The 12045-nt window shown below is 39.7% G+C and overlaps 1 protein-coding gene across 1 annotated transcript in view; it reads left to right on the top strand.

Annotated features, from left to right (window-relative positions):
- Positions 1-12045, top strand: part of LOC126426662 (serine/arginine repetitive matrix protein 2-like) — a 288117-nt gene that overhangs the window by 136408 nt on the left and 139664 nt on the right. Inside the window, exon 12 of the mRNA XM_050088547.1 lies at positions 6604-6917. Within this exon, the coding sequence (XP_049944504.1) occupies positions 6604-6917 (314 nt within the window). The remainder of the gene's footprint in view (positions 1-6603; positions 6918-12045) is intronic.

Below are 12045 nucleotides of genomic sequence, written 5' to 3' on the forward strand. Positions count from 1 at the left end.
GAGAGAGAGAGAGAGAGAGAGAGAGAGAGAGAGAGAGAGAGAGAGTGTGTGTATAGTGTATACCTGTCCTTTTTCCCCCCTAAAAGGTAAGTCTTTCCGCTCCCGGGATTGGAATGCCTCCTTACCCTCTCCCTTAAAACCCACATCCTTCCATCTTTCCCTCTCCTTCCTTCTTTCCTGATGATGCAACCGTGGGTTGCGAAAGCTTGAAATTTGTGTGTGTGTTTGTGTTTGTTACTGTCTCTATCAACGTACCAACGCTTTCGTTTCGTAAGTTACAGAATCTTTGTTTTTAGATATAAAGAAAATACTTTTATATACCAATTTATAGCTAAATGTTCCAAGTATGTTCACAAAAAATTTCATTCTTCTCCTGCAGAAAGTAAAAAAAAATAGAGATGACAGTGCAAAACTTTTTGAACGCCCTTTGTAATTATGACATCAGTGTGCCACTTTCGCGCAACTACAACAATGGCTACGAGAAACTGGTTCAGTCGTAACTGGGAGTGATGGCTGTGGTGCTCCAGAGGTGTGCAACAATGCTTGTGGACTGTGTGTGTGAAAGCATGTGTCATATATGAACATTGTGTAATGAACAGCAGGGTCACTACATGGAGCGGCACCTCTGAAACACAAAGGTCAGAGCTTACTGTCTCCATTGTGCGCGAACTGTGAAGTGCAAGATTTGAAAAAGAAGCAAATCTTCAATGTTACCTTACACTAGGTGGTGGAATTCTGGGACGGAAGACGAATGGAATATTCCAGAATTTTTAAACACGAACAGCTGCTAGCATGAGTTTCTTAGAAGTAGATACCTTAGAGGTTGAGAAGCAACTCAAATCGCTTGATACGGGCAAGTCTTCAGGACCAGATTGTATACCAATTAGGTCCCTTTCAGATTATGCTGATACAATAGCTCCCTACTTAGCAATCATATACAACCGCTCGCTCACCGATAGATCTGTACCTACAAATTGCGCAGGTCGCACCAGCGTTTAAGAAGGGTAGTAGGAGTAATCCATGAACTACAGACCTATATTATTGACGTCGGTTTGCAGTAGGGTTTTGGAGCATATAATGTATTCAAACATTACGAATCACCTCGAAGGGAATGATCTATTGATACGTAATCAGTACAGTTTCAGAAAACATCGTTCTTGTGCAACGCAGCTAGCTCTTTATTCGCACGAAGTAATGGCCGCTATCGACAGGGGATCTCAGGTTGATTCCGTATTTCTAGATTTCCGGAAAGCTTTTGACACCATTCCTCACAAGCGACTTCTAATCGAGCTGCGGGCCTGTGGGGTATCGTCTCAGTTGTGCGACTGGATTCGTGATTTCCTGTCAGGAAGGTCGCAGTTCGTAGTAATAGACGGCAAATCATCGAGTAAAACTGAAGTGATATCGGGTGTTCCCCAGGGAAGCGTCCTGGGACCTCTGCTGTTCCTGATCTATATAAATGACCTGGGTGACAATATGAGCAGTTCTCTTAGGTTGTTCGCAGATGATGCTGTAATTTACCGCCTAGTAAGGTCATCCGAAGACCAGTATCAGTTGCAAAGCGATTTGGAAAAGATTGCTGTATGGTGTGGCAGGTGGCAGTTGACGCTAAATGACAAAAAGTGTGAGGTGACCCACACAAGTTCCAAAAGAAATCAGTTGGAATTCGATTACTCGATAAATAGTACAATTCTCAAGGCAGTCATTTCAACCAAGTACCTGGGTGTTAAAATTACGAACAACTTCAGTTGGAAAGACCACATAGATAATATTGTGGGGAAGGCGAGCCAAAGGTTGCGTTTCATTGGCAGGACACTTGGAAGATGCAATAAGTCCACTAAAGAGACAGCTTACACTACACTCGTTCGTCCTCTGTTAGAATATTGCTGCGCGGTGTGGGATCCTTACCAGGTGGGATTGACGGAGGACATCGAAAGGGTGCAAAAAATGGCAGCTCGTTTTGTATTATCAATAGGGAAGAGATTGTGGCAGATATGATACGCGAGTTGGGACGGAAGTCATTAAAGCAAAGACGTTTTTCGTCACAGCGAGATCTATTTATTAAATTTCAGTCACCAACTTTCTCTTCCGAATGCGAAAATATTTTTGTTGAGCCCAACCTACATAGGTAGGAATGATCATCAAAATAAAATAAGAGAAATCAGAGCTCGAACAGAAAGGTTTAGGTGTTCGTTTTCCTTGCGTGCTGTTCGGGAGTGGAATGGTAGAGAGAGAGTATGGTTCGATGAACCCTCTGCCAAGCACTTAAATGTGAATTACAGAGTAATAATGTAGATGTAGATGTAGAATCAAAAGTTTATTTACTAACCCACTTTTAAAACCTCTGGAAGCCTTTATTTATTTATTTATTTATTTACATAGTTTATGCCCACATTGGAGCAACAACAGAGTCTACAATAATTAAGTTTAAGTCTTAGCAGTCAGCAATTTCTTCGTTTCTCAAAACTTCTTCATTCGCTCTGATCTGGCTGCTCGTTCTTCTGCAGATATGATATACTTCTTCCCTTCTGATGGTTTGAATGCCAGCCGTGTGTATTTGTTCTTCAGAAGCATTTTCTCTTCTCTTTGTTGAATTTGGTGTGTGATGATGTTCAGTTCATCCAGATCACTTTGTACTTCTTCAAACCAGATGTTTTTGGTTTTACTGTTCCAGAAGTAGTCAAAAAGCTGCTTCAGGATTCTAGTATTTGGTAGGCGAGATATGTGGCCGAAAAATACAATCCTTCTTTTCCGCATTGTATCAATAATGGATTCACTTACTTTACACACTTCTGAATTGGGCAAAAGTCTCCACTGCCCATTAACTTGACGTTTCTTACTGATGATTGTTCAGAGTATTCTTCTATCAACTTTCTGCAATTTGTCAGTCATTGCTTGAGTATTTAGTCTGAATAGTGTTTCACTTGCATACGTTGCTTCCAGTTGAACGACGGAGGAGTAATGTCGAAATTTAGCATTTATTGAGAGAGATTGTTTTTGTAGGTTGGCCACGTGGTTCTCTGCGCTTGCTGAAGTTTTAATGTTCTACTATCTATTGATGCTCTTTCATTAACATTCCAGGTAATAATCTCACCAAGATATTTAAGCTTTTTTACTACCTTAATTTTTTGATCATTATGGAGTATGATATGGAATGTGTCAACTTTGGAAGCTGGGCATCGTTTCTGTTTTCTCAAACGAAATTTGCAATCCGACCTTTGCCGGTAATCATTCTAGTTGTTCTATCTGAACCTTTGCTTCATCAATATTGTTTGCCAACAACGCCAAATTGTCTGCCAATGCAAGGCAGTTAAGTTGAATCTTTCTTCCAATCTTAACAGATGGTGGGCATATCTTGTTCCATTCACGTATGATTTTCTCCAGCACACAATTGAACAATAATGGAGACAATCCATCGCCTTGTCGAAGGCCAGTATGAATCTCAAAAGGTTCAGCGAATTCATTTCTGAACCTTACTCTAGCTTTAGTATTTCGAAGGGTGACTGCAACGAGACTGAAAAGTTTCCGATGTAAACCAGATTCTTTAAGAATTGACAGTAGAGATTACCGATGGGTACTATCGTAGGCTTTTTAAAATTGACAAACCTGATAGTTTCTTATCCCTGACCCTTTGATGTTTCATTATCCATTTGAGACTAATAATTTGATCAGGACAGCTTCCTCCTGGATGAAAGCCTCCTTGATATTCGCCTAGTTCACCATCAAGCTGTTCGTGAATTCTGAAATACAGAACCTTGGAAAAAAATTTATAAGTAATATCCAGCAGGGATGTACCCCTATAATTATTTGGATCCAGTCTATCTCCTTTGTGTCTATTGGAAGGATTATTGCAACATTCCATTCCTATGGTAACTTCTCTGCTTTTAATAGGAATTGTGAAACGCCATGTACGAGGGTGGTCCCATAAGTCCCTGACCTGACTGAGAGATGGCAGTCGTTGTTGAGAAATATCTCTGGATTAGAAAGTATACGATCTATGAAGCATATGTTTCATGTCTGAAGATGCACATTGATTAGTATTTGTTTGGCAGCCATCAGTAGTGAATGTTGTGAGTGAACTTGTGAAAATGGAGAATATTGATCATCATTATATGATACAATATTTTTTTTTGAAAGGCCTCAGCGTAACCAATATTAAAGCTGAGCTAGATTCTGCTTTGGGAGAGTAAAATATTGAGTAAGTATTGAGTAAATATTGAGTAGCTTAGTTTAAATGAGGCTGTGCGAGCTGCCGAGACGAGCATCGCAGTGGTCGACCAAATGAGGTGACGGCTCCAGAAATGGTGAAGAAAATCCACAAAGCGGTACTGGATGATCACCGACTGAAAGGGCATGAGCTAGCAGACATAGTAGGCATTTCAAAAAGTGTGGTACATCACATATTATCTGAAAATTTGGACATGACAAAACTGTGTGCAAGGTTTGTGCTGCGTTTGCTAACACTCGAGCAAAAACAATGTCATGAAGATGTTTGAATTGAGTCTTTAGCAAAGTTTTGCAGCAACAAAGCAGATTTTTTTTTTTGTGTCATTTCATAACCGTGGATGAAACATGCGTCAACCACATCAACCCTGAGACAAAAGAACAACCAGATAAATGGACACAAATTGGAGAACCGACTCCAAAGAAGGCGAAGACCGTATCATCTGCAGGCAAGGTCACGGTGTTGGTTTTTTGGGATGCCCATGGGATAATTTTCATTGACTACCTTGAAAAATGAAAAACTATCAAAGGCAAATATTATGGAAACTTACGGCAACATTTCGGCGAAGAAATCAAGCGAGAACAGCTGCACTTGGCCAAGCCAAGAAGAAAGTGTTGCTTTTCAGAACATTGCACCAGCCCACAAGTCAGTTATTGTAATGGCCAAATTTAATGAATTAAAGTTTGAATTGCTACCTCATGCACCCTATTCACCAGATTTAGCTTTGTCAGATTATTGAGATATCTTAGCATGTCTTTTTTTAATTTCAAAATGGTACTTGCTTAAAAAACACACCTCGTACATTATACCAAGGCTCAGTTGATTATACTCTTCCTTGTTGTCTTAAGTGTCTGCTTTTATGGCGTGTTTATCATGCCTGATTGTTGTAAGGTCACAAAGTCAACTTCATGTCAGGAAAATATAACATGAATTAAATGATACGACAAATGAAGAGGCCGATACCAAACAGAACAATGTGTCATACCCCTAAGAACATTATAACCTGCAAACATATTATTGCTCCTTCATAAAATACACAAAATGAATTAACTGATCCAGCAATGAAGAGACTGATACCAAATGGAACAATGTAACATATCCTTGAAAACATTACAACATGCAAACTTTTAATGTAAAACAGTGAGAACTGCTGGTAGGAATATGAACAATGTAAGGAAAAGCCAGATTGCTACTTACCATGAGGAAGACAGGTTAATTCGCAGACAGGTAAAACTAAAAGACACTTACGCTCCAAGCTACCAGAGATTGTGGTCATGTCTGTGTGAAGGGTGCTTGCTTGTGTGTGTGTTTGGGGGGGGGGGGGTGCTTTTCTTTTTCTCATGAAGACTGTGGCCAAAGCTAATGTGTAACTGTCTTTTAATGTGCCTGTCTGCAACTTACCCTGCTTTCTTCACAGTAAGTACCAATCTACCTTTTCCTTACATTGTTAAATTGTAACATATTATTATTCTATCATGTCATATAGAAAATTAATTACTTTTGTAAACAAATTTACCAGTGAGGTGACTTTTATTGCAAATACATTAGTAATTTCACTACCTCTTATCATTGGGAATAGTACTGTTGGATTCTATGACTCAAGTGCTTTGGTTACTGTGAATAATTTAGCAGGTCTCAGGTCCCAAAACAGAAATACAGTGGCACAGTATAGTCACAGTTTTATGTTTATTGTACTAGACAAAAAAGTATCAAATCGCCACAATGGTCCCAGCCCAACTATCATTTATAACTTTTTGCCAACTTACCCATTTTAATTTTTTGTTGTGATCTCAATTACAATTAGATTGATAGTGTGTATATTATTTCATAATAGGTACCTTGTGATAGGTTGCATGACATTTTTGATAAACATAATTACAATCACGATATTTCATTAACATTTACTTTATTTTTATAAATTACAAGCATTTCCATGGCCATCTTTCACTACTTCAATAATTACTTCACTTATGGAGTACTGTAATATTCATCCACATCATTTCAAACTTCTAGCATCATGTACAGTTTCTCACAAAAGTGTCATTTTTTTGAGGAAATTAATAAGGTTTAAGTGATCTGAACATTGCACTGCCCTTTGTTGGTGTTTTATTGTTTGTCATCATTAGTTTAGCCATTTAGTAAATTTGAAAATGAAATACAATTCTCTAAAAATAGTCATCATCATGCAACACCAAGAGAGCAAAGGGTGATGAGCTGTCTTAAAAATATGAAATATATGTGTGTATCGCATTGTACATTAGCTTTGCGTGTAGTGGTTTACATTGTTAGTTGATATTGGCAGTTACACTACAACCTCCTCAAGGGAGGAGGATCCTGGGGAGCACAAAAATGAGAAAACACTGCTTTCTTCTGCACAGGTGGAGACGGCGTTCCTCTCCGAGCCGAAGAAGCCGACGCCGACAGCGACGCAGCAGAACCTGCTCAACGCGGGGGCGGACTACCGCAACAAGCCGCTGCCCCCCGTGCCGCCCCACCGGACCTCCAGCCGCAGCAGCAGCGGTGCCGGCACTGCCCCCGCACCCACACCCGTCCCGGTGCCCACCCCCGTGGTGGCCGCCCCCGCCGGAGGCAGCTCGCACAGCACTGCGCGGACCATCCCCGACACGTCTCTCGTGCTGGAGGAGCGGCTGGACAGCATCCGCCGCAGCCTCACGCCCACGCAGTACTCCAGGTAGGGGGCAGGTCTCCCAGTACGTCTGTATGGATCGGCTGGACGCTTTCCACTCTGCTCTGCTGCTATAGTTCAATTCTTTTATCTTGGCGGTTCGCACATGCCCGCCCAGACGCAGGAGATTGCTGCGTTGCCAGTTGTACGGGCCAAGAGAAACAGCGCCATAGTATAGTATAGTTGGCAAACTTACGTTTAGGGGGGAGCGCGCAGTTTATGAAGTAAAGCCACCACGGCCGCATTAACCCTTTCGCTGCTACAGAGACGTGCTCCCCGCATTCCGCGCTGTGCACGATTTTGTCATCACTGCACTGCTCGCCTGTGCAGACACACGGTGTTCCGACTGCTTTGACACACTCATTCGATTTCACAAAAACTATTTGGCCCAAAAATTTGATTTTTACACATATTCTTGACTGATACCTTCCCCGCATAAATGACCTTCGATATTGTTTTTAAATTAAGAAATTAAGCACCGAACAAGGTTTGAACTAAGATCCTTTTGCTTAGCAGCCATACACCTTAATCCATTATGCTGATGCGGTTCATCATTTAACAGCTCTCCTGGAGGACTTTAATATATGATGCAAAATACCGACAAACACTGTTGGTATGACTGTGAATTACTTATTTCGTCAAAGTACAATAGGAAATAAACTATTACTGCTGTTCTTTATATGTGAAAAAGCGGTTAGTGAGAATGATACAAGCACCTTTCCTTGCTATCACCTGAATTAGGAGGCTTATTGCTTGTTTGGTTTAATTAATTAATAGAATATGAAGCAACTGGTATAAAGAATGCTTTTTACAAACTTTCTATAAAAGAAAGTCTGCTATCAAGACATTGCTGTTGTTCAATTACTTTATTTATGAATGAACGTTTCTAAAACTGAAGACACTCGTCCATGCTCGCTGCACTGCAGTCAACCTCTCTCAATGTCGTTCTCTGTTCATTGGCTGACTGTGTTTTGTGACATCAGATGCGCAGAACGAACCTAAACTCGGCCGCCATCGTAAATGACGTGCACTTTAACATCACCCATTTTTTATGTCGCCCAGCACGCCGAGACTTTGTCTTTTGCTATGGAGCACAGATGCAATTTTCATATTACATTGCCTGACAATTGCTAAGGAACAGAGACATTGTTGGACAGGAATAATCACAGGCAATGATGGATGACATGAAATGCAGTACATATAATACAGGTGGGGTAGTATATTTATAATTAAAAATGGTACAGATGTCACCACTTGCAGAAGCGGGATAACAGACATAAATAACATTCATGTTCGACACAGGTCATGCTCCCAACATAAAAGGTCAGTATCGGACTCCCAGTTGAAATACACCAGGGTGTAACAATTAATTAGCAAATACTCATGTTCATTTCTTGGTGATCTCTAATGCTGCAGTAGCTGTACAAGAATTTGTGAGTTATCTACCCCTCCAAAATTTGATGCAACTTGCTGAGTTATTGACAGTTTATCTACATGTATTGTTCGTAGTGCTAAGAGAAATTTCAAGAAATTTTGGTTAACTCGATGTCCTCTTTCAAAATCACATGTTTATCGTGCAATACTGTAACACTCGTGAAAATTTTCTTCTTTACATCACCGTTAAATTCAGTGATGGAAGGGTGTTTTCTATGGTTAGTTTCCATATTGACATTGCAATGTAACAGTGCGGGCTGCTTTGAACACAAGTGTGAATGTACCATAGCCACATGGTGAAATTAGCTTCAGCCATGGCTGGGTCTATAGTTTGCATTGTCAAGTAAGATTATTTGTTGTCTGAACAATGGATATATCATCTTGCAAGGCAGTAACAGATCTTTAATCTTAAGGGGGGTGTAATGGATTTTGGTCCAAAAAATCGATTTTTCAAATATATTACTTTCTTGATCTGCACGGTTTAATCTATGTTGTGTGGGAATTTTATCATGATAGCAGCTTTAGAAATACCTTTAAATTGTTAAACTGATTAACTCGCCACTGGCAGCCACTCCCACCTTTTCCAACATTTGGGAAACTGCTTGCTTCAGCGGAATTCTTGTCAGTGTGAAGGCTATTTTCTTTCAGTATCTTTGTCTGACATCTATATCTCTGGCTGACATCTATATCTTTGCCTGAAATTTTTTTTGTATGTGGTTTATTTACATTTTGACAATACTAACAGATATTAGCAGGTGGAAGGTTGAATTCACAAACCTTTAATTGGAAGTCAAGATTTATGCATAATGGGTGGTAGAAAAACTGTGTTTGGGAAACGGAGGATGCATGGCAAGTGGTTTACCGACAAAAAAATTGATTCTCTTGAGTTATTTCATGGGAGAGCTATTAGGAACAACACAGATAATTTAGAGGCAATTACGTGTGCTGTGTGGGCAATTTTTTTCCACAAACTATCCACTGACCAAACACCAGTGCACAATCCGTGTCCGAAAGACGATTGGTGTAAGTTCAACAGCAGAAATGAGACGTATTCACATAAATACTCATTACCACAACATATTGTGAATGCAATTAAGCCCCCATTCAGGTTTCTTGCAAACCCTGACTTCTTGAGGAAGTGTCTTCATGGAGACACACAAAACGCAAATGAAAGCCTCAATAATTTAATTTGGATTAGATGCTCAAAAGGGCATTCTGTGGACTTGAGGTACTCAAAATAGGTGTCTATGATGCAGTTTTTGTTACAATAATAGAAATAATGGCAGAACTGAAGTGCTGAAGAGAGTCGGTATAGATCCTGATGTGTTTGCAACAAAAGCATTTTACGCCATTGACGAGAGCAGGGTCAAGAAAGCTAACAGCTCAGTGTCTTACCTGCAAATACAGGTCAGGCAGATTCGAAGAGGAGAGAAGAGAAACCTGGAGGATGAGAAGTATCAGTATGGAAAATTTTAAAATTGAGCTAAGCTTGTTACATGTAGAAGTAGGAGAAGAAAATCTTTTAAACTCATTTTCTGTGTTTTACATTTTTTACTTTATTAGAAGCCTTTTCTCAAAAAGTATATGTGCTAATGCTATGAAAATTTCAGGAACTGTTTGCAATGTGTTGCTGTCTCCCTGGAACTAAAAAATACGAGATCCTTCAAGTACATTCTGATTTTTAGATGATTGTATATGAAAAAAAAAGTTAATTTTGGATGTGCAAAATTAAAAACTCTGTTAATGACACATTTTGTACCATAAATTGATAACTGTAGTTCAGTGGTCCTATAACCTTCTCAGGACACTACAGTAAAATTTTCAGATTAATTGCATGATTAGGATTTCCGTTATGGCTTTTTATAAAAAAGACAATAAAAAAATTAAAAATTCAGATTTCTGGCAAAATATTAATCCTGCATATTTTATTATATTTTTCCATTAAAATACAGTTTGTTTGCTTTACACATGCAAAATTTTAGATTTGTACATTAATAAATATGGTTTTAATGATGGAATATAATAATTCCAATCCCAAAGAAAGCAGGTGTTGACAGATGTTAAAATTACTGAACTGTCAGTTTAATAAGCCATGGCTGCAAAATACTAACATGAATTCTTTACATACAAATGGAAATCTGGTAGAAGCTGACCTCAGGGAAGATCAGTTTGGATTCCATAGCAATATGGGAACACTTGAGGCAATACAGTGCACGATGAACAACGGAGTGAGCGTCCTTCGGTCGTTAATGAAAGTTTGGTGCAGGAAGTGGACAATAAGGTGAGAGGAAACAGACACTTTACGATTTCCTCCTTGTGAGATGATTTCCTAATGTTTCTCATGGTGTTTTGTATGGCATTGTGACCACGCACTTGAGTTACCGAAATATGTGCACACGTTGGGTACAGATTTGCACAAAACCAAACGTTTAGACAGTGCATTGACTTTCCTTGAGCGGTACCGCAACGATGGTGATGATTTCTTAAGCCAAATTGTTATGGGTGATGAAACTTGGCTGGCCTACGTCACACCAGAATCAAAGCAACCATCCATGGAAGTTGAGCAAGGGCATCGTTTTGCTGCAAGACAACGCCCGTCCGCATGTGGCAAATCAGACCAAAGTTCTCATCACATCTTTTTCACGGGAAACTCTAGATCAACCTCCATACAGCCCCAATCTTGCGTCCTGTGACTACCATCTGTTCCTGCACTTGAAGAAACACCTGGGTGGTCAGCGTCTTCCAGACGATGATGAAGTCAAAACAGTGGTGATGCAGTGGTTAAAATGTCAGGCGGCAGATTTCTATGAGGAGAGTATTCAAAAACTGGTACAACACTATGACAAGTGCCTCAATATTGAGGAAAATTATGTAGAAAAGTAGATTAAGGTACATACAGGCTTTCATGTAAAAATAAAATTATTGAGATATCTTAGCACGTCTTTTTTAAATTTCTAAACGGTACTTACTTAAAAAACACACCTCATATTTGCTTGCTGTCTTTCGTTCAGTTCATGCGGAGCCCATTTTCCCACTTTCTGCAACTTTCCCATAGCTTTCAACCAAAGAGAAAGAGCTTTCTGCATCACATTCAACAGAAGGTCCTGTGGAGTTTGAGAATCATCTTCATCTAATAAGGTCTGCAATTCATTGTGTTCGAACTTTTTTTGGTGGTTTCCCACACTCGTCATTTCTCACGTCAAACTGGAATTTTTTGAACCACTGTGTTTTCCCAAGTGTATGCTCACCGAAAGCTTCGTCAAACATTTGATGGGTTCCTGCAGCAGTTCTCTTCAAATGAATACAGAAAACCAATGCTGCCCCTAAATCACAGTTCATAAACATGAAACACGAGAAGTTTACAAGTTTGAAACAAATACCAAGAATGGAACTTTGGTTACTGGATGCTGACATTTGTCATCAGCTGTTACAGGAAGCAGATGGTGCTGCAGATGCGGTCTTACAGGCCTTACACTGATGGCTAGCATCATCTGTAGGGAAATTTTGGTTTCATACTTCTATGTTGAATGGAATGGACAGTGTCTTGAAAGGAGGACATAAGATGACCATCAACAATAGCAAAATGAGGATAATGAAATGTAGTCGAGTTAACTCGGGTGATGCTGAGGGAATTAGATTAGGGAATGAGAGACTTAAAGTAGTAAAGGAGTTTTGCTATTTGGGGAGCAAAATAACTGAT

The sequence above is a fragment of the Schistocerca serialis genome, chromosome 11, assembly GCF_023864345.2.
Source record: "Schistocerca serialis cubense isolate TAMUIC-IGC-003099 chromosome 11, iqSchSeri2.2, whole genome shotgun sequence".
NCBI classification, from domain to species: Eukaryota; Metazoa; Arthropoda; class Insecta; order Orthoptera; family Acrididae; genus Schistocerca; species Schistocerca serialis.